At 34.6% G+C, this 24,577-nt stretch overlaps 1 protein-coding gene across 4 annotated transcripts; it reads left to right on the top strand.

Annotated features, from left to right (window-relative positions):
• Positions 1–872: 872 nt before the first annotated feature.
• Positions 873–24,552, top strand: LOC106074178 (uncharacterized protein DDB_G0271670-like). 4 transcript variants are annotated; one of them, XM_013234912.2, is made up of 10 exons: positions 873–1,014; positions 12,458–12,551; positions 12,773–13,413; positions 15,378–15,474; positions 16,591–16,739; positions 17,300–17,457; positions 18,576–18,838; positions 19,130–19,348; positions 20,259–20,367; positions 21,172–24,552. In XM_013234912.2, the coding sequence occupies exons 2-10, from the start codon at positions 12,503–12,505 to the stop codon at positions 21,272–21,274; spliced, it is 1,788 nt and encodes a 595-aa protein (XP_013090366.2). In that variant the 5' UTR covers positions 873–1,014; positions 12,458–12,502; the 3' UTR covers positions 21,275–24,552. The 4 variants fall into 4 exon arrangements, with proteins under 4 accessions (XP_013090366.2, XP_013090364.2, XP_013090367.2 ...); XM_013234910.2 differs by lacking the exon at positions 873–1,014 and adding an exon at positions 8,724–8,877; XM_013234913.2 differs by lacking the exon at positions 873–1,014 and adding an exon at positions 8,874–8,953.
• Positions 24,553–24,577: the final 25 nt, after the last annotated feature.

Here is a 24,577-nt window from a genome sequence, read left to right as displayed (position 1 = left end):
CTGTCCATTGAAATCGCAAAAGATATTGACATCAGTTGTTGTTGTTTTTTTATAAGTTTTCAAGCTTGAAATCCTGAAAAGTTCTTGTAAGCTTTTAAGTGTTACTTTACTATTATATTTTGTACTGATTAATAAATTGAAATTCGTCGTCGGCACAAAACTAGCACTACAATATATGTTTAACTGTTTCCGTTAGACGCTCTTTAAAGTCTACTAAGGAAATCATGTTCAGTTGATGTTCAATATTTTTCTAATTTAAACTCTTATATTTTAAACTATGCAATAACTATAATATGATAAAATGAAACAATTAAATTTTAAAATAGAATCGACACTTTGTTTTATCATTCAGTAATAACTGTCAACGAATTTAGATAATTATATAGCCCACTGTATTATGGCGTAACAAATAAACAATAAGTTAAAATTTTTGTTGGGAAGATTTGAGAGGAAAGCTGAACTTACCGCACCGGGTGACACCCACCCTAGTGACGCCACTGGGCTTAGGGCTTTCCCCCTCCCCCTATAAAGAAGGTCCCAGCTATAGCTATAGTAGGCCTATTTTCAATCAAGCAAAAGACAGATTTCTATTGTAAACTAGATGAGCGTATTATAGCCAGTGGGGGGGGGGGGTTCGATTTATAAGGTTCCCCTAATCTTTGTTTACGACGATATCAAGACAAGTCTAAATCTGGTCCTGCTCCCAATAATTCTATTTTATCTCGTTTTGTTTGTCTAAGCTGGGAAGGGGGGTGGTAAAGGAAAAGGCCCAGTTGGCTTTGGAAAAAAAAATTCCCTGATCTTAAAATAGATCTACACTAATTTCACGTTTAGGTGCTCTTCATCATTAAAAACCATTTTAAACCTTCTCTACAACAATCACTTGTCAAGTAATATAAAAATTATAGAATAGATCATAATCATCATTCAGTATGAGTATCACGGATCTTTCTACTTCTAATTTGTTAAAAATTACAATACCATCTCGTTTATAAGATCTATTCCTATATCTAGGTAATTGTAATAATTCAGTTTGTCCCTTTCCGCGTTAGAATAACCCCGTTAGATCTAGACTATTCTAGACTATCTATTATTCTATATTATATTAGTATCTAAGTATATTATTATAATAATAATAATTATTATAATAATATATAATTTTAATAAATTTTATCAAAAATGATAATCATAATGAATGATAATGTTAATCTTAAATTTAAATCTAGTCTAGAATATCATAATTAGATATCTGATAATTAAATTACATATCATATATGATCATTTATGATGATATAGTCAATATAGTCATTATAGATCTAGATCTAGATGTAATAATAATATGTCAATGTCACTTTACTATGTCTATGTGACATGTCTGATCAGAGTCTGATGTCTATACTGTGAGTCTGTAACTCTGTTGTCTCTATTAGTCAGTCTAGAACTCTAGTTACTAAGATAGATCAGATCTATTGAAGTCTATTCTACTAAATTCTAGATCTAGATAGAGAATAGAGTAGTTTATTTAATCCGGACATTACATGAATTCGGACACTCGCTGTTTTGTGGTCATTAAATTTTTATTTTGATATTTAATATGAAACTAGTGTGCTGTATAATAATAATGTACTTGTCCATTTTCCAATGATTCTGACCCAATTTACTTCCATTTAGCTGTCTTTTTATTTTATGTAAGAAAAAAGAATTTCAAATGAAAATGTATACAACAGGTTTTTGTTTTTTCCTTTGTCCTTTGTTACCCGGATTACTTATAAATACCTCTTCCTAGAGTTAAGATTATATTTTTTGGTTGCCTAAGTCTATGCTAATGAGCCCGGCAATATTTATTCTGTTTTTTGAGCTGTTTTATTTGATACATAAACCAAGTTGTTTGATTCCATAACAAAAAAAAAATTAATACTTAATAGGGTGTTTGAATTAAATTACTATTTTCTTACCAAAATTTATTTGAGACAGCCAGTTTTGGACATCAGTTTTAATGATCTTATATTATAAATTTGTTTGTTTGTTGTTGTTGTTTTTATAGAGAATAAATGGGCAAATGTTTGGAGTGAGCTTGGTACATTGAATGAAGTCTAATGCCTAGATCTAGACCTACTAGATAGATCTAGAAATCTAGATTTATATTATATATAGAGAGAATATAGAGGTTTCAGCTATTTAGGCAAGAATGGCTATCCTAACCTGTACTATACTACAAAAGATCATCTGTATTAGAAATTTATTAAATGAATAAACTAAAAACACAAACTTTCAACACACATCTAATCATGCAAACATAAAATAAGTCTAAAAGTCTGTGTAGAAGTCACTATCCCAGTGACCTAATTTTGGAAGAATAAGTGTATTCATATTTTTATTTTTTGTGTTCGTATTTATGCATAAAATGAAAACATCTTAATGATTTCATGTGAGGTGCTATGCCTGGGGATCTTAAAATTTAGTTACCGTAATGTTAATATAAAATAAAAATCTGAGTTTATTGATGCCTAAATATAGAGACTGTCTGAAACAAATTATGGTGTCCGGAATCAAATAATGTGGGTCAAATTTGTCTGAATTAAATGAAAACACATGGCCTCTTTGACCTTAAATATAATAACAAATATAGGTTAGGGGTACAAATATAAGTAGTCATCCTTATTCTCCTTAAACTAAAGAAGATTTTGATACTTCATTTTCTTTTCCATGTCGAACCATTGTCAAATAATGCCCTGTCAAAGTAAAACTTTGAAATTTTGGCCTATAGGTGTCCGAATAGCATAAACTACTCTAGATCTAAATCTAGATCAAGTCAAGTGTGACAAGAGATCAAGAATTCATGATATATCATATGTGATTGTGAAGAACTAGTGTAGATTTTTTTTATAGATTCTATTTCTAGATCTATTCTTGAAATTGCTGTTTCAATGATAGTAATAGATCTAATACCATATAGATCTAGGTCTATCATCTAGAATCTAGATTTAATATACTAATTTAGAATAACTATCATAATAAAATATATTTTACCATATATATAGTAGTCAGTAGATTCTTATATCTGAACACCGACTTTCGGGAACTACGTCAAATTTTTATTTTATTTCTTTATTTGGTGAAGGTTTACTTACAAAAAAACTGAAAGCAGATTCTTATTCTTCAACTAATGACAATAAAAATAGCTGTGTTCCTTTGAATTACCACTCATAGTCAAGATTTTATTTTAAAATAAATTGGGTCACTTCATGTTCCTATATTGAACGCAGTTTTTGTGCTTTCCACTTCATTGGACACTGAGCACAGTCAATGAACGCCACTATGTAATTGCTAATAAATTATATCTGTATTAATAAAAAATTATTTAGATTGTATTAAAAGAAGTAGATTCACTCCTGCAATATGTATTTTATGTACTTATAGTCTATTGCCTCATATACTCTCTCTCTCTCTCTCTCTCTCTCTCTCTCTCTCTCTCTCTATATATATATATATATATATATATATATATATATTTATATCTGTGGCATTTTACGATCGCAGTTTGGGCATATGTGATCACCAGGCGCTGTTGCATTTTCACCTTTCTGCTTCTGTTGTGTATGGCATATGCAATCCGAGACCCTTCCTTTATGCTCTCTCTCTTCATGTGGATCTATCCAGTGCTACTTTTTCCCAGCTGCTAGTCGGACTCAACCTTTGTGAGGCCCTATGCGAAACGGATTTCGCGGGGCCAAGTTTGGGTAGAGATATGGATAATAAGTGCTCGTCTCATCTTCACCATAGACCATGCACCGTTTTGCTTTGGCCTTTCTGATGCCATTAAGGGCCTTCGACATGTCGCTCCGTTTCGCTGACTTAGAGATGTCAGCAAAGCCATGGTTTAGAGCGCCCGACCTATGACGGTCTGTGACCACCATGACCTGAGCCATTAGCAGGGGCGCTGCTGCTTTTGGTTCTTTCGCCCTAGCCAAGTTATTAAGGAGTTCCCATGCCTGCCGTCCATCCATCTATGGTGAAGATGAGACAAGCACATTCACTAACGTATTTACCCATGGAGAGCTAGCATTTGCACTTCGGAAGTACAAGTTACGAAAGGCACCGGGCCCAGATGGTCTTAGCAATGAGATGCTTAAGAATCTTGGCCCAGTTGGCAGATGGAAACTTGGAATTGGTCAATTGAACTTGGACTCAAGGGGATTTCCCTAAGGCTTGGCGGGAGGCAATGATCATACCCCTTCTTAAAAAGGGGAAAGTCCCAGACCGGGCAGAAAGCTATTGACCCATCTCGTTGATGTCCAACGCTGGGAAGATGGTGGAACGCATGGTCAACAGAAGGCTCGTATGGTTCCTGGAAATGAAAGGTCTCATTGCTCCTGAACAGGGCGGTTTCAGGCAGCACCGAAATGCGATCGACCAGGTGACACTATTTATGCAGAAGGTGGCGGACGGCTTCCAGTGGGGCAACACAAATCAACCTGGTCAGTCGACGCTAGCGGTTTTCATAGATCTCAAACTAGCCTATGACAGAGTATGGCGGCCCGGTTTGTTGTTAAAGCTCATGAACCTAGGTGTGGATTCTCATATGCTTAGGTGGATACAAAATTTCCTCACGGAGCGAACAGTGCAGACATGAGTTGGTAAGCACGTGTCGAGAAAAATTCCATTGGAGCAGGGCGTGCCGCAAGGGTCGGCTCACAGTTGTTCACTCTTTCTTGTGTTCATCAACGACTTAGCGGCCTTCTTGAAATGTCAGAAGCTACTATTTGCAGATGATATCGTGTTATGGGAGTGGGGGGGGATCGCCAACAACTCAATGGCACCCTCCAGCAAGCACTGATGACAGTGTCTTGCTACTCCAGGCTATGGGGCCTCGAGGTAAACCACTCGATGTCGGTTTACTCGTGGTTCACATTAGGGCGCGATATAGTGAAGGAACCAGTTGAGCTCCGGATGGATAGCAAGATTCTGGCATGGGACAAAAAGCCCAAGTACCTAGGGGTCATCCTCGATCAGAAATTTACCTTCTGCGACCATATCCAGCACGTGAGTGGCTAAAAGTCGTAAAGAAGCTAGCTGGAGCGAAGGCGGGTGTGCTGACATCACTGTACATGGGTGCAGTTCGGTCTCATATGGACTACAGTCTACCTGTTTAGGTCTGAGCATCGCAAACGTCTGTAGCAAAACTAGACGCTGTTCAGAACCAAGCTATTAGACTCATATGTGGCACGTTTCACACAACGCCAATTGCCGCTGGCGAAATTATGGCCAATGTGCCGCCGCAGAGAGCGAGCCATCCTGATAGCTCATGAGAGATACGGACAGCTGGAGGAGGGATGCCCGCTCAGAAGTCTGGTCGACATCTGGGAGGGCAAGAGACATCTTAAAAATCCGTGCTTCATGCATGTGGCGCGTGAGCTGGTCAGAGATAAATCTGCCGACAGAGCGGGCTGCTCTTTCCCCGTTCGGTTCCTTCCCCCCTGACAAAAGCTTTCGGTCGACGGTACAGAAGAGCCTTCTTGGCGCAGAGGTGACCAAGCGGTGGGATCCTACACGGCTACTACATGCAGCCAGAGAGACCATCGCTTCGTATCCGGCTGGAGTGACCACTATCTACATGGACGGATCTGTTCAGACGCATTGTGAAAGCTGGGTATGGGGCGGTGGTCTGACTCCCTGGTAATCCCGAAAGTGTAGAGCTGAGTGGACCCTGCAATGGGAAAAGCAGCACAGTAGCTGAGATGGAAGCAATGCTCGTAGCATTGATGTGGGTAGCGGAAAGAGTCAGAAATGGATCCACAGCCCCAGTGGACGTGGTCATTTTTACCAATTCAATCTCTGCCCTCGATGCCCTTGAAGGGCAGCTTGCAGGCGTCGGGAAGGTGGAAGCGCTCCACTCGGTGGTGAAGCGACATCTACAGCTCAATGTAAATATTTTTATACAGTGGGTTCCATCCCATTGTGGTCTGGTCAGTCATCAGAAGGCTGGCTTTTTAGCAAAGGCCACAGCGGCAACGTGCACCCAATATGATGAACCGTGCACTCTCACGAGTGTACAATCCCAAGCCGACACCCATTTGTTGGCACATTGGTACAAGGGTTGGGACGTTTCCGACAAGGGCCGAGAGCTACACAGGCAGATGAGTAGACCAGACTGAAAGGACGCGTGGTGGGAGCTCTGCCGTGTGGAACATGCAGTCCTAGCCCAGTTCCGAGTCAGACACTGTCCAATAGGCACGTACTTTGGATGGTGGAAGGAGAACTAAGACACACGGTGCCGCCACTGCGTCGAGGACGATGAGACAATAGAGCACATTCTTTATGAATGCCGAGCTCTGCATTAGGGACAATCGGGACAAGGAATTGAGAGAGGAAGTACTGGTCCATGTGCGGCAAAAGGTCTGTCCTTGTACGGGGATAAGGCGACCTTACAACTCACTGCCTGCTTCCTCTTCCGTGCTCTACGGGAGTAATCTCAGCATGGTTGTTACTAATGGGGTTTCTGATTTGGATAATAAGTGAAATTTAAGAGTTTATATTAGAAAATTAATTCGTCTTTGCATTTTATTAATTCTTTACTATGTACAGAACTACTTTGCGAGCCTTGCGTGTATCGAACTCATACAGTATATCATAAAAATTGTATTTCCTACATAGATCACGCTCAACAGCATGAATTACCAAATGTTTCAATCTATCTACGAGAATTGTTGACCTCAAGTAATTCTTCATAAGTTTGAGGCTCGAGAAGCTTCTTTCACTATATTCCACAATTACGAGTATTGCATAATGCCTTTTTTTTATCGCGCATAGGATTGGCGTTTTCCATATTGAATGACACCCCAAAATGAAAATTTTTGTCTATATATGTATGACTTTTGTAAAGATTTTAATAATTTCCAGATATTTCCAGGAGTTTTTTGTATATTTTGCAATTTTAGGAGATTTCCAGGACTCCTGGTAAATCGACAGGAGGCAGCAGGAATTCAGTTATAAGTTATGAAATGGTTTAATTTAATAATTTACACCTAGAATTAGCGCGTTGCCTTTGAAAGTGCGGGACCCACTGCGGTCACATGGGATGCATTGGCCTAAGGCCGGCCCCGCACAATAACGGCGTATGCTACGCCGTGGGTTGACTAGTATAAACTAATATAGATGCATTTTTTCTTCTTTTTTAGTCCTTATAAATAAATTAAGTATATTTATTTAAAGTGATTTTATAAAAAAAACTTACAAACATACTTTTGTAAAACATTTATAACCAAAGGATATGTTAATAATAATACTTGATAAACCTAGATTTTATATGAGTAAATATAATGCTGCTGTATGCAAGTTGTTGTTTTTTTGTCAGAGCATTTGTTTATTTTTTGTAAATAACTGTAAGGTTTACTTTGAATTCACAAAAAGATCACTGGTAGCTCACACCATTTTTTTTTCATCAGGCAATGGATTTATATATTATGATCATGTCTTGAAAATAGTTATAATAATTATACCAGTTGCATTGCATAAACTTTTTTTTTACTCTAAAGACTAAAACATCTTTTTTTTTTTTTTTTGGCATTTTTTTGTATTCTCTGAAGTCTTTGATACTGCTTACTCTTTTATCATTTTCAAGTGTGAGATGTTGCTGTAACTTGTACAGCATTCCAAATGTAACTGATTCAACACAGTACCTAGGTTATGTCAATTACAATAGTTTGTGTTTCTTACCTTCATTAGTGATTGTGTTTAATGCAGTCAAGAGCAGTAGACAAGTTGTAGACAGGCAGTATGTGTCTTAAATTCAAGTCAAAAAATAGTTTCAAGTTGACCGTTGTCCTTAAATTCTAATTCAAAAGTAAAGTTTTTTGTCTACAAACAAAGTGTTTAATCTTAACATGGTAGAATATACAAATTTAAAAAATGAACAATTCTGTCAGAACGTGGAAAAATAATTAAGGAGAAAAAGAGTTAAATATAACTTAAGTTATATACTCAATATCTGTAAAGTAAATAATTAGGACCTGTTAAACTGACCAACTACTAAGTTATATATATTTAATACCTGTAAAGTAAATATTGAAAATCTGTAAAACTGACCAACGGCTAAGCTCTCTATTCAATACCATTCAGACTTGTTAAAGCTCACTAAGCTAGATGTAAAAACTTGTGTGTGCCTCATTGTAATGACATCAGGAGGGGAAAAACAGTTGATCATTGACTTGGCCACATAGCATTATGTAAACTCAATTAGCTATGGAAAGTGGTGAGCTTCAGACCCAAGCCTCAGGGTGACAACTGAAATCATTTTGGGGGTGTGGGACATAAGTTGCTCACTACCTATCAACGGGACTTGAGATTGAATCTTCACTTAAGCTGAGTTGTGTTTGTTGAACGCCTGTTGAACAGACACCTCTTCCCCCTATTGGTCCACAAAAAGATTGGACCATAATGCACTGGGCATGATATTATATGAAATGTGTGCTACACAAAAGTAATTTTGAAACAAAAAAATTCTAGTGATGCTGAAGTCTTTGCACTGTTGTCCTTATTGTCCTTCCACAGTTACATTGCAAGAGCGTGATCATTTTAGTGATATTTTGAATTTTTTGCTTGATGGCTTAATTGACAAGCTTTAGTGAAATTGAAATAGAAAAAAAAGTTATCGTTCCTTACTCTCCACATTTCTAATCTAGAGATAACTCTGTTGATAAGAAGTCAGCCTCCAGGTCATTTTTTTAAAGTTATCTCATTGTTGATGATGACAACTAGCACAAAGTTATTACTGGATGTTTGGATAAAAATAGATGTGACCCTTTGTGTATCATAGTTTGTATGTTTTTATTTCTTATTTTGTTTGCAAAGGGAAACAAGTTTCTTGAGGACTATTTGGTAATTCACTAAGATGAAAGTATTCTAGATTGTTTGTCTTTATTTAGAGTTTGTATTTCCTTTGAGTCATTTTGAGGTACATCATAAAAATTACTCTCAAAATATATGATGAACATAACAAGTCATTTTATTACATAGAATTATATCTTTTAATTATTAGCAAGAGATAATGAGCATAAATAGTTATTTTACAACAGAAGTATATCTTTTAATTACTATCTCTATATATTTTAGGACAATGTTTGCCTTGACTATAAACTAACCCTGACTATGAAGTTGAAATGATTAAGTTGTGGCTTTGCTTGTATTTACTCTTTAATTACTTTCTGAGCCACTAAACATTGGACCAAGAAATCACTTTAGCTTTAGTTTGGAATCAACATACAAAAATCAAATATCATGTGACCAAGTTATCTTAATTGGTCATTATGTCCAGGGAGATAACACATTCAGTGCTTGTAATTTGGAGTTATCTAATCCAAGTTTGTTTTATATTAAAAGAATTGTGTCCCATTTCTCAGGGGAGGAGGGGAGAGATGGGTGTAAAGGTGAATTGATAAACATACTGGGCCCATAGCATATGTTGCATTCTGTGATCTCGTCTCATTGGGATATTTGTTTGTTCCATTTCTTTTCAATTTGAGGTTTGAGATTTACGAATATGTTTAAAATTTATTGCATTTTCATTGAATGTCAATTTAGTGAGCACCATTTTATTTATTTAAGCTTATTAGCTGTACAGTATAACAAAATCCTGATTGCATTGTAGTTAGCTGTTGATTTTCTTTAGCAATTATCCACAGCTAACATTTCTTTAATATAGCAAAGAGATAATGCCTAGTCAACAGCTTGACTGTTTGTTAATAAGGCTCTAAAAGTTAAATTATTCTTGGTTATAGTATTAGCATAGGGCACAGGGTAGCTGAGTGAAAAATGCTTGGCTTCCAAATAGAGGGGTTCTCAGGTTTGAATTTGGGATTTTGAATTTTAAGATTTTTAGAACACCCCTGATCCCACTGAGTCCACCAAAATCTAATGGGTAATGGGTATTTGACATTAGTTGGGGAAAGTAAAGGCAGCTGGTCATTGTGCTTGTCACATGACACCCTCATTAATTATTTGCCTTAGAAACAGATGAACTTTAAATCATCTGCCCTATAGATTGCTAGGTCTGAAAGGTGTACTTTACTTTTATAATAGTATCATTTAACATATATAAACATATATAAACATATATAAACTCATTTCAATTCTAAACAATAAGATATACTCAATTGAAATATTTTTTGTGCCTGTTAATAGGCATAAAAATATTGATATTCTCAAATGTGTCCTGTTCAAGTGTGTTGTAGTTTGGTACATGACCTACTGTTATCATGTTATCTTGATATGTCAATGACAAAAAAATGTCATGTTTTATTGTAGACAATGATAAAATTAAATCCTTTAAAAAAAAATAGGATTGACTAACAAGTGAGCCTTTGTATGTTATAATAAAGATTTTTAAAAACTAGGTCAAATCTTCTTTGGAAACAAAAACATTTTTATTATTGTTCTTCTTCTTATTATTTGATCATTGTATAGTGTCACCATGCCACTACAGTGCTTGCTCTGATTCAATCTGACTTGTGGATGTTGGTGAACAAGGATTCTAAGTAACCTTTAGAAATATAACTCAGCTCACTTTCAATAGAAAATGTCTCCATCCAGAATTCATACACAAGCCCTTAAGCTTGGATGTGAAGCACCACTCTGCCTCAAAAGTCTAGATCTTATTGACTTCAATAATTCAGGAAAATATTTTTATTCTTTCCTATTCTTTTCTAGTCACTTGAAAAGAGAATGTACATACAGGATTTCTTGTTTGGGAATTAAATTTTCACCATTTTAGAAACTTTGATCATATCATTGGCCTGGTTTCTTAGTTCCCAGTATGTGCCAAAAATGAATAACACTTGTGGTTAAGACCATCATCGCAGTAGTCTGTCAGCCAGGAGTAAAATTGATTCTAATCTTAATTGTTGAAGAGCTCTAATATTTGGAATCTCTAGAATTTATAAACAAGAATCGAAGCAGGACGTTTTGACGCGAAGGTCGTTTTGGCACATGGAACGTTTTGCCGTGAAATGTTTTGGTCACATTATTTACATTCATCATATTATTTATTTTAAAAGAATGATACATATCTGTTTTATAATGATACATATCTATGTTTTGTATGAGTGTTAGTGTTAAGACGTATTTTTAATTTTTGTTCATTATTTTTGGTATCTAAGTTTATTGAATTATTATTAAATCACTAACATTACACAAGACCAGGCAGCCATCCATCAAAGTTATTCAGACATTGTTTGTGGGGGAGGGATGGGGAGAGAATGTATACTTTGTTTATATTATTATAATATAGTGAAAAAAACTGTTTATTATACATTTTAAAACATTTTTAAGCGAAAAACATTAGTAGTTTTTGTACATTATATTTGTAATAAGTTATTTGAGTAATTATTTTTATATCTGCTAACAAAATTTATTTTATGTGAACTATAACACTGTCCATTAATCAATGTGACTTATTATTTTGTCTTTTCCTCACTTCTACTGGGACCTTTTCCATTGTTTATATAGACTGCCATCAGGTTTTCAATTAAAAAATATAATAGCCCACAAGTTTTTATTCTGGTCGTACCTTTTTTTTTTTTTAAACACATTTACAAAGAGATCACCCAGATACCCTGCTCTTTCTCCCCCTTTCCAACTGGTCCAGACAAGTGATAGGATCGTAGCGTATTGAGAATCCTAAAAGCATGAAACTGTGTTAGACAAAACAATTAGTAAAAAAATATTTCAAATCGCACAGATTTATTATTATTATATATAGTCTACATTTGTTACAAACTAATTGTTACACTTAATATAAGCTTTGTTTTGTTTTTATCATTTTTTATATTTTGCATGTTATCTAAAACAAATGACTCTTATAAAATCAACATTAAATTTTATTTTGGATAATGGAATTTAAGAAATAAAAAAACTTAATGTCTGCGTACAAGTCTCTTTGGAAGAAGATCTAGACAATATTTTGATACAAATTGAAATAAAAGTATTTTTATTAGTTATTCATATTTATAACATATATAAAACATATAAATTAATTGTTTGAGCTCACTATCCTGTGTAGCAACCATATAGAAAAATTAATGTAGACAAATAGAGCCTTTTTTACCCCTCTCTCTTTAAAAAGATCAATAATAAAAAAAATGTGTATGTTTTCCCTTTTCAAGATTAAATAAGAAGCAATTAAAAACATTTTAGGAGAAAAAAAAAGACTTTTTAAGCATTGTTGATAATATTGTCTATTTGGCTGAAAGAATGGGGTCAAATCAATGATTGTATTGTGGATAAATAACACAAAAAAGTTGTCCTAAAATAAACAAACACCTAAACTTGGTTTCTCAGTAATATTATGTACTTCAAATGCTTTTAGAGAAACCATTGACTTCTTCCTGAACAGCAGACCATTGTGCAATTAACTACAGATATAGTACTTGTTAAATAATATTTGAATCATTTAATGTTTCAGTTGAGAAGGAAAAGATACCTAGATTCATCAAACTGTTGCTTGGAGATGTATTTCTTCATGTTGTCTTTCTTGGTTACCACTTGCTTGGCCCAAGGTATTTTGGGATATTTTGCATATTAAATAAACAAATATTATATTTATATATATATATATATATATTGTGATTTAATTGAAGCACAAAATTAGTTTTAATTTAAAAATGTTATTGTAAAGGATTGAATTTTTTAAATTTTCTAAATAGTTCCCTAAAATTATTTTATTACTAGGTCTGTCATTAATATTTTCTTTTTTTTTTTCATCTCCTTTTTTGTTAAGGATTATCCTCCAAGTCCTCCCCAGGTACCCCTTCTAATAAGATGATGATGTCATTAGATACCATTGTTGCACAAGTCACTACCACTGTGCCCTTATCATCTAGTACCACCATTTCATATGAAAATTCCACACTGTCCCCATCATCTAGTAGCACTTCAGAGAAAACATCCACAGTGCCCTTATCTAGTTCCTCCAGTTCAGAGACAACTTCCATGGTGCCTTCAACATCTAGTTCCTCCAGTTCAGAGACAACTTCCATGGTGCCTTCAACATCTAGTTCCTCCAGTTCAGAGACAACTTCCATGGTGCCTTCAACATCTAGTTCCTCCAGTTCAGAGACAACTTCCATGGTGCCTTCAACATCTAGTTCCTCCAGCTCAGAGACAACTTCCATGGTGGCTCCAACATCTAGTTCCTCCAGTTCAGAGACAGCTTCCACAGTGCCTTTATCTAGTTTGAGCCGTTCACATACCTCAGTGACCCAACCATCTAGTACTACTGGTACCAGTACTTCAGCCAGTACCACAAGAACTGAACAATTTACTACCAGTGCCTCAGCAACTACGATCAGTACTGCAAGCCCTTCCATCCAGACTAGCTCATCAGATGCACCTATAAATACAACACCAGGCATATCAAAAGTAAGCCCTTAATATAATGTATTTTATTATTTTTCCTCCTCTATACCATAGGAATACATTGAAACCTACTCAAACTCAAATGGAATCAACTTTTCGATGAAACAATTTGATTGGTTTGTTTGTTTTTCATGGTTTTATGTTCCGTCAGAATTGAAGATGACTACATCCAAGCCCAGACCTCCTCATAGTGGCAGAGGATGGATAGGGCAGGGTATGAACGCAGGACCATTGAGATGAATGTCCAGCAGGAATACCACATGACCAGGCAGCCATTCAACAGACATCTTTATCTTTGTGTACATAAAAAATGAGAGCACATCTGACATTATAATGCACATCTATTATAGTGCACATCTTTTATAGTGCACATCTATTATTAGTGCCCATCTGACATTATGAAAGGGAAACTTTACTATTGAATCAATTCAAACACAGAAATGAAATGGGAAATTAAACATTAAAAAAATAACAAGGTATCATAGAAAGGAGAAAAGAAAAAAAAACATTTTTTTTAGGTGCATTAAAAATATTTTGTTTTATTAAACCTTTGAAAAGATTTATTTAATGAAATTAGGAAATTATTAATTTTTTATATCACCTATTTTCTTCATCTGTTTAAAGGATGATCACATTAACTTGTTACTAATTCTACTAGATATAGCAGATAACTAGAAATGTTGTGGCAAAATGTTTTTCTCTTTAAAAAAGAAATGCCAGTTTTTGTGCTGGTAACTATTAAAAGTTCTGTCCCAAATAAGTGTTTAAAACCTGAACATGTTTATTTGATTATTTGGTGAGATGCATTATTTAATCATTTCTAGCCAGAGCATAACATTTCACGCCTGCATGGTACAATTTTAAGTTATCAAGAATGACCAGACTTGTCACAAATATATTGTCACATAATGTACATTAAGGTCTCAAGCGATGTGTAAACTAAAAAAAAAAAAGAAAAGAAAAATAAAGTTCCTGTAGTACTAAAAATAGCCAAGGGAGTTAAAAATAAACACACAAGAAAATTCTCATCTCTCCTTTAATGCTGGAGATGTTAATTTTAGAGAAGATATATTTACAAGGAGTCGGTCAAAATATTTTTAAAAATACATGTTAAGTCTAATTTTAGAGAAGATATGTTTACAAGGAGTCGATCAGAATATTTTTAAAAATACATGTTAAGTCTAATTTTAGAGAAGATATATTTACAAGGAGTCAGTCAGAATAGTATCAAACTACATGTGAAGTCTACTCGAGTGACTCTATTTTGAAATGAAATGTATATTGTGTGTTTATGATTTCCACTTGAGGATTCAAAGCTTTATTTCATTAAGAAGAGTAATTTCTTCACTGAAACAAATATCTCTGGCAACATGGTGGAGTTTGGGTCATCAGACATAGTTTCCAAAAATAGCAAGATGTGTTCAACCCCCCAAATACCATTGTTACATATATCTCATCTTAGAGTGTGCTTTATTTATTGTACATTAGTCTTGATACAAATCATAAAAAAATCTTCCTAGACTTGTTGTTGGGGCCAAATTTCAAGTAAAACTTAATGAGACTTAGGTTTGGCTTTATAAAAGTTAAGCAGTTTTTTGCCCATTAGTATTCACCTTGCTAAAACTAAAATGCCCAGCACAGTCTGGCAAAGTGTTGCTATTTGATCCAGTCCTGGTGCAATCATATAAAGGAATCAAACTGCTTCTTTTGGGGGATTCTAATTGTCTTTCTGTGTTATATAGAGTACTTAGCAAAATATGGGTTTTAAAGCACTAAGTCTAGTGTTTTTCTTTGACATCATCTTTGAATTGCCTAAAATGCATTCTGAGCCACTCCAGTAGGCCTGTGGATGTTACTTAGAAGTATTTGTATTTAGAAATTGGAAGTTTGTCTGTAACAAGAACTACTTGGTTTGGCTCAATATTGTCATCAGTACCGGTAATGAATTTGTTTGTTTTCTTGATCAGGTGACAAGTACCAAAATGCCTTCCCCTGAGTACACCATCAAGATCAGTGAAACCAATCTATTAATTGATTCTGGTGATATCTTTTTAGAGCTTGAAGGTAAGTCCCCACTAACTCTGGAGAGCAAAGTTTCTAAAAATTAAACTACAAAAGAGTTTGGGATTCACACAAACTCACATATGGCCCCAAAAAGGTTCAAACATGGATCATCTGTTGGTAAAAGAAATGCCTGTATAATGGCAGAATTCAATCGTTTCAGCAGGACTATTAGAAGCTATGAAGTACAAACTATCATCATCATCATCAAACTCCATTAGAGTGAGGGCTTGAGAGGCTCAAATCCTCTCTTGCAAAAGCCCTGGACAGAAACCCTGCTGTCTTGCGTAGTGCATGAATGTCGCCATACAGGTCGAGAATTTTGGGTTTCCCAGACCTGTCGAGACGGAGATCAGCAAGTCTGGGGCAGTACAAACTATCATCAACCACAATCCTAGCTCCCTCTGTGGACAAGTGGGTTGGTGAATGGCCAATCTTTTTTTCTTGGCCATTGTAAGAAGTCTTTAACTTCTGTCAAGCAATTTCTCAATATTCTTACCAATGCTAGTAATAAAGAATATTAAACACTGCCTATTAAATCTTGCTTTAAATATGTGTACATTTATGTACATACAAAACTAAATGCAATCAAGAAATTATTTCTAACTTGTACAGCAGAAAACAAACTTTTAAAATATTATTTTATCCAATAATAATGAATAAATTTTATATAAATATAGGTACCAAACTATCAATTCTCTTTCTTAACATAGCCTCCACCCTTTTTTTAAAAGTATTTAATGTGCATAGCTAATTTTTAAAACAAAGTAGTTTGCTTTTAGATGAAAAAAGTGACAAGATTGCAATCTGCCAAATATCATGAAGGGGGCATGGCGGCTGAGTGGTAAAGCACTTGGCTTCTGGACCTGGGTTTGAATTAGGTTAAGACAGAGACTTTTAAGGCCCCCACTGAGTCAACCCAACTCTAATGGGTAACTGTCATAAGTTGGGAAAAGTAAAGCAGTTGGTCATTGTGCTAGCCACATGACACCCTTATTAACTGTAGGCCATAGAATCTCTTTTTTGAGTTTTTGAGGTCACACAAAACTAATATCATCTTTTCCTCTTTCAGGAGCTGCTAATAAAAGTGTAATAGGAATATATTTATACTTTTCATAGGTCCCAAAAATACAACGATTAAGAACATTTCATTGGTCATTCAGAATGCAACAGTGAGTTATTCAGAAAGGAATGCAAAATTGAGACCCCTGGAAGGTATCTTTAACGATGATGGCTTTTTTGTCACCAATTTGTCTTCCATTCACAAAGTAAGTGCTCTATCATAGAACCCAAGGGATGATAGTTAGGAGGATAATACATGATGTAATGTGTAGTTTGGGTTGGGAAAGTTCTTGTTATTTATTGGACTGGCAGAGATTACAGTGTTTGGGCATTTGGGCTCACTTTATCATAGTGACAAGAGCTCAACGTTTAACAGTATTAAGAAGATTGAGGTGGGGAGAATGGAAGGGTCTAGTTGTATACTGTAAGTGAATCAAGTTGACCTCTTACTGTGGCCGTGAAATAGGAGTGTGTCATCTGTCACATTTAAATTTCACAACTAATGCCAGATAACTTGGCTGACTGGTTTGCACTCTGGGCTGTTATCTTGATGTTCATGCAGAAGGTTTGGGCTAGGAGATTCAGTTCTTCAATTCTGAAGGAACCCAAAATAAAAAAAAAAACACTGGAATATCCCAATGTCAAAATTAATCTATTTGATTCTTATTCTTTAACGACTAAGCAATGACAGTAGAAGCTATAAAATAAACCCATTGTTTCCTCCAAGCATCAAAAGACTATCAACTCTGAGTTGTTCTCTCCATAGCAAATCACGGACTGGACCTCTGTGCTGATAGTGCTCTTGAACTCCACAAGTAAATCTGAATTGGATTCTCTGGTCTACTCAACAGACAGCAAAATTCCAATAGATAGCAGAGTGAATGAAAGCTACTTTCAAGATAGTTTGATAACATTTAATCCAAAGTGAGTACTGGTCCAATTTCTTTTATAAAGCCTGTCTTTCACATACATGACTCAGTGCATGTGCTCAGTGCATTCTGGTCCAATCTCTTTTATAAAGCCTGTCTTTCATATGCTCAGTGCATTCTGGTCCAATCTCTTTTGTAAAGCCTGTCTTTCATATGCTCAGTGAATTCTGGTCCAATCTCTTTTATAAAGCCTGTCTTTCATATGCTCAGTGCATTCTGGTCCAATCTCTTTTATAAAGCCTGTCTTTCATATGCTCAGTGAATTCTGGTCCAATCTCTTTTATAAAGCCTGTCTTTCATATGCTCAGTGCGTTCTGGTCCAATCTCTTTTATAAAGCCTGTCTTTCATATGCTCAGTGCGTTCTGGTCCAATCTCTTTTATGAAGCCTGTCTTTCATATGCTCAGTGCATTCTGGTCCAATCTCTTTTATGAAGCCTGTCTTTCATATGCTCAGTGCATTCTGGTCCAATCTCTTTTATAAAGCCTGTCTTTCATATGCTCAGTGCATTCTGGTCCAATCTCTTTTATGAAGCCTGTCTTTCATATGCTCAGTGCATTCTGGTCCAATCTCTTTTATGAAGCCTGTCTTTCATATGCTCAGTGCATTCTGGTCCAATCTCTTTTATAAAGCCTGTCTTTCATATGCTCAGTGCATTCTGGTCCAATCTCTTTTATGAAGCCTGTCTTTCATATGCTCAGTGCGTTCTGGTCCAATCTCTTTTGTTGACAGATAGGGTAAGAATGGGATCCTGCTGCTCTCGGCAAGCACAACTAAGTTGTGTCAATCTCAAGAATTCTTCCTGTACATCAGTTAGCCACTCAGCCAGACATCAGTGTTCTAAAACCATTGGTCAATGTTTGGGTTTTTCATGCTACCATTCACTTAAATGGATGAAAGTATGATATTGATATGATATTGGAATTGTGTACAAATATCTGCACTTTTTGTAAGACTAGATCTTGACACTAATGTATGAAAACATTGACTTGAATAGCATTCTTATTTCATTGTCATAACTAATTCAAATTTTGAAGTAATTTCTGACAAACATGTACAAAATTCAGGTTTTCTCAGAAATATTTGCTTATAGTGTCCCTCTTTCTCCAAACAGGAATCTTCCGCAAATTAATGTGTCCTTCTCGAGATGCTCATCAACAGGTTCCTCCAAAGCTTTTGTTGTCACCATGCCAACCAGAAATAAGAAGAACACATGTCAGCTGAATTTTACCCAAAAACTTGAGTTGAAAATGACGTCTCCCACAGCTTGTGTCAAAGACACCCTGCCCCAAGATTTTAAAGACATTCTGACTAAAAATCTTATCCTTGCAGTGAACAAAAAGAAATCCTGTGGTTTTTCATGGAACATGATCAATGGTAAGTATGTCTTGTTCTCGTTTGACTGATTATTGATGTCAATTTGTTTGCTTCCAAAGTTTGAAACTGGGTTGAAATTTGAGTGTGTCTCATTTTTGAGTGGTTGGGCATTGAACTAGCCACTTAACATGTTAGCTGGAAACTGGGGAACTTGACATCACAAAGATAAATGCATTAAGTCCCTTAGTTACCAAAACCGGACACATGACTAACACATTATATTTTTTTTTTTTTATTAATAAGGTTGAAAAAGTAAAATATTTGAAGGTTGTTTTTTTTTCTCTGTTCCAGTTCTTCAAGAAAAGCCAGAGTGTCATAGTGACAAAAGTTTGGAAGTGACAGTCAGTTTCAGCATCTCTTCAGCATTCCAAAACCAACTTGCTCAGATAGTGGACGGCTACAAAAGTTTTCTGACTGATAAAACTCTCACTATGAATGACAGAGTTTGGTCTCTAGACAAGTGCTTTGAGAACTGCTTCCCTTCCATCAAGCCACCTACAAACAATGATGGTAACCTTTCTTTGACATGATGAAACTGTATTCTTCTAGAGTTGATCTAAGAGTATCTACAAGGCAGCCAAGGGGAAGAACTCCTGGCTAAATAGCTCAAGCTCTAAAATTCAAATTCCATTAAACAAAATACATGATTTAATTTTGAAGGTTTAATTAATTTAAATTGGTCTACTCAGCACTAATAGGTAGAAGACAAATATAAAAACTAAATCATGTGTTATGCACACAAACATTTTAGCACTACAGACTGTAGTTTCAAGTCAAACAACTTAATGTCACTAACAGGTGGTAAAAATAAAATTGTATACTGTCGAATTGGGTTAATGGGTCCACGATTTGATTAAACCAGCTATCTATTCAGATTGAATGTTAAAGTACCAAAACAAATTTAATTATACAGTTGAATTAGACTATCTGGTTAACAGAGTCAAAACGATTGGGTCCTGATGTGGTCTAATTAACTGGATTCTCCTTTATTTAAATGTTCTATGACTCTATTTAATGTTCAGTGACTATTTAATGTTCTTTGACTACTGTCTTTTCTTTAATCATAACCCTTGATTCATCAACTGCTTCTAGATATTTAATGCTCATCCTTTGTTTCTTCTGGTGACAAAGAGGTAAAATGCTTGACTTCTGAATTAATAGTCTCAAGTTCAAATCTTTATTGAGAACTTGTAGTTATCATTTTAGAACATCCTTTATTCCACTTAGCTTTTGTTGTGGAATGTATAGTTAGGTGGTTGTTGAGCAGACCACATGACTCACTCTTTAACCTTTGCCCTCAAAAGCATGCTGAACTTGACCTGCCCACTCAACTCATATTTTAATTGCTATGATTTTAAAACTTGAAAACTAATTTTCTCTACCCATGATGCACTAAAAGCATGTTGTCTCCCTCAATCAGATGACAAGATTAGGTTGACGGTGGCTGTGGTGGTATCATGTATTGGTGTCTTTTTGATTGTCCTCATTGCTGTGGTTGTTTACATGAAAAATAAAAGACACAGAATTCTGTAAGTTGGTTTCAAGTCCCTTTTTTTCTAAGCTTTAAGAAACATTATTTTAGCTGTGGCTGTCTTATGGCCTTAAGTTCATTATTTGTTACTTTTTTTTGATGACATATATGAAAGTGATATTGGAATATTGTATTTCCACAGTACATTCAGTTATTATATTATGTGACCTATTTATGATGTTATAAGAGGGGTTTGATTTTCAAAGGTGCAAAATAAACAGTGGACAAAAAAGAAAAATTTATTAATCTGCAAAATTCAAAACATGATTTCAGCTTTCACATACTGTACTAAATTACAATTTAAGCCCAGCTAAATTCTAAAAATATATGTACAACAGTATACATAATTATGGAGGCACGGTGGCTGAGTGGTTAAGTGCTTGGCTTCCAAACTGAGCTCCTGGGTTCCAATCCTGGTGAAGATTGGTATTTTTAATTCTGAGATCTTGGGTGCCTCATGAGGCCACTCAGCTCTAATGGATACCTGACATTGGTTGGGGAAAGTAAAGGTGGTAGGTCATTGTGCTGGCCACATGACACCCTAGTAAAACTATGGGCCACAGAAACAGATGACCTTTACACCATCTGCCCTGAAAGGGGAACTTTTTACTTTTCTGTACATAATTACATGAATGAACATGGGCACCATGTTGGATTACTGAGTGTTGGTATTATGAAGTGTGGACTAGCAAGAGTCAACTCTAGCAGAAATTCGTCTCAGTTAATCAGTCTTACATTTAATAATGTGATTGTTTTACTTACCTATATATTTAGTCGACCATTCAACTTTCTCTTTGAACAGTCAGTTCCGCATGACCAGACTGGATGATGACGAGGATGATTTGATAGGAGATATGGATGACTTTGTTGGCAATCAAGGACCAACTTTTCGTACTTTCAGATGATCACTCACTGTTGTTGACACCTTGCCAGAATTGAACAAAAGAAAATGGCTGCTATTGTTGAACCCTTGTTATTCTCAACTTAACTTAAAACATTCAAAAGTACGGGCCCCACATCCTGTGTCAGTCTTTCATCACAGACAAAATCTGGTTGTGATGTGTTCTGCACTCCTGTTTTTATTTTGAAAATGTCTTTTTTTTTTTTTTTTTTTTTTTTTTTTTTTTTTTATTTATTTATTTAAATATAATATTGTTTTAAAATCACTTGTTAGGAATTCATAACTTTCTATTATACAGATAAGACATTATAGTCTTTGACATTATTTGTATAGACTATGACATTGGTATACAGATCAGACATTATGACATTAGAAAGTGGTATACAGATCAGACATCAGATCAAATATTGCTATACAGATCAGACATTATGACATCAAACATTATGACATTTGTATACTGATCAGACTTTATGACATAAGACATCTGTATATGGATCAGACATTATGTCATCGGACATTATGACATTAGAATACAGATCAGACATTATGTCATCAGTCATTATAACTTTAGACATTGGTATACAGATCAGACATGACTAACTTCATTTATTGTAAACAATTAGAAAGTATTGAATCTTTTTGAATTCTTGTATGTTTAGTTTTATGCACTTGATGTCACTATTTTATGTTTCTTTCTAGATATTTATGTTGTTTATTGAACTGTTACTCCACTCAACAGGTAGTGTTCCCTCAAAAGGTATGGCTTGATCTGGTTTGTTTGAATTCCTTGGATGTAATGCTTGGTTACCTACTGTTTGCTTTAGAGGGGAAGCAATACTGAGTAGTAAAGAGACAGGGGATTAGTTTTGTTGTAGTCATAGCTTTTAGAGTGGAGTAGGCCTTGATAGTTATGCTGTAAAAGTAAATCCATGGCTATCCCAGAATGTTTCAAATACCCAATAGCTCCTACATTAGTACAGTGGGTCTTTTACGTTTAAGTCATACAGCAGGATAAAGTGCTAGAAACCTTTTTTTTTTTAAACTTTCCTCTAGGGAGAGCTCATCGTGTCTCGTTTACAACAAAAACTAGACCATAGTGACTATTTTTGAGTGAAAACTGGACGTGTATTGCTTTTTTATTATTACTTTTTAAGAATTTTTCGAACAAACAGGCCCATAGCCCCAGTGTATAAGCCCTCAAAGATATATACCAAAGGTATTAAAAGTATATATTTTTTTAAACTAAGACATATCGTTCTGTTTTTTAAAGTTGTTTATTTATTTATTAGTACTAGATCTTAAATTTTTATACTTTTTTTTTAAATGTTTAAATAAAGAATTTTTGAAATTCAGAGTTATCCCTCTTTGGTTAGGGTATGGGAATGATTATTCAAACTGGAAACATGATCTAGTGGGTGAAAATCAAATGTTCAATACCAAATGCTCTACAAATGTAACCACACACGTTTTTTTTCTATTACTGAGTTTCTCTCTTGCATATAACTGATTGAGTGCAACAAAGTTATTGATTACAAGACTAGAACTTGTTTAACTAACTTGATTTGAAACCTTTATTCTACATATTTCTATAGGTTATGTTATTATAGAAAGTACAGCAACTCATTTTCATTTTGTCAGCATTTAATTTTAGAAATGGCATACATTTGAGACCCTAAGGATAGCTACCACCAAAGACAAGTTGGCAAACAAGGAAAGATCAAATTAACTTGATAACTATCTTGCATGGGTTAGTTAGAGTCTGAATTACCTTGTGAATATTGCACCCATTGTGACTGACATGGAGACTATGTCTTATTACTATTTGTTATTTGTTGTAATAAGGTCTGATCAAATATTTAACTATATCAAATTATTCCAATTTTAAGTATGACGACAGAGAATGAAATTGATAATTGGATTAGCTTAAGGCTGACATTCATGTTCAGAATCAACATCAGAAATGTAAAGAACATCATGACAATGGTCAGGTGTGCAGCTTTTTTACTGTCACATTAACATTGGTGCTTTTAAAATGAATCAATGTATTGTGGTACTGTACTGTAAATGTTCTTTGTTATGTTGCTAGCTGTTATATCTTTCTTGTATCATATATATTCTAAATGAAGACACTTTATTTGTGGTTTAGCACAACTGATTGGAGTCGAGTGGAACTACCAAAGTCTTGTTTCTGTTTGCACTGGTACATAGTCTGTTTTCTAGTCTCTAGTTCAATGTCTCTAAATGTCTGAAACTTCAAACAGGATTTGTTTTAGTTCATAGTTTGGTCTTACTTAGATTGAAGTCAGGAGTTTTGAATTTGATTCATGTCACAGATTTTTGTATATATTATTATTATTTACAATTAATTGAGAAAAAAAAAAGGTGGCTGTAAAAAAAAATGATCTTTCCAAGAGGAAAGTTGTTTTCAGACCTAATGTTATTCTATTTTAAAGGTAGTGCAGTTATATCAAGAAAGATTTTTTATTAGTTTGGCTAATTGCTTTTTTGTCATGTTTTTTTTTTTAAATACTATATTTATACAATTAAAATTACTTATATTTTGTATACAATTTTATTACAATGTTGTTTCTAATGTTTTCCTTCCAAGAATGTGATCATTTATAAATCAACAACTTTCACTTGCTGTACTGAGGGCAGTGTGAAAGTAAATGTTATAGCAAAGTATCAAGTCTTCACACCACAAACTCTTAGCATTGGGTTAACATTAGAATGTGTTTGGAACTAAGATTCTACTGTTTATGAAAAACATTTGAATGCATGGGAACTGAGATGCTACTTAATTGCCCTTTTTTTTTTCCCTGTGCCTAAAATGATTATATTTTCATATTTTATAGTTGTTTTTTTTATAATTTTGTAACTTTTTCAGAATTATTATTGTACAAATACAAATATTTACTTTTGTTTATCAAAGTGCCTATATTTTGAGACTATTGAAATGTTGGTCTACAATAGTTTCTAAAACTTTTTGTACCATGTTGGTCTGTAGAATAATTAACTACCATTTCAAACATGCTATGTATTTAATTTAACGTTTAGACATGTCCTATAGAACTAATTTCCTATTTTAGGCTCATCTAGATTAAAATGCATTTGTGATGTTTAGTCCTAGGTCTTTCCCATAGTTTCCCATGGGATTGAAGCAGAACAAAATGTGAAAGTATATTTGTTAATACTGATGCCTTAGATACAATATTGAATGCCTTTCATTAAGCTATTACCAGAACATGTATACAATACAAACTTTTTTTCACCTGGTTCTCAGATCTGTTTTGGTTTGTTATTAGTT

Source organism: Biomphalaria glabrata, chromosome 3 (assembly GCF_947242115.1).
Source record: "Biomphalaria glabrata chromosome 3, xgBioGlab47.1, whole genome shotgun sequence".
In the NCBI taxonomy this organism is placed as follows: domain Eukaryota; kingdom Metazoa; phylum Mollusca; class Gastropoda; family Planorbidae; genus Biomphalaria; species Biomphalaria glabrata.
Note: the sequence above shows the minus strand (reverse complement) of the source record. Positions and strands in the feature narration are given on the sequence as shown.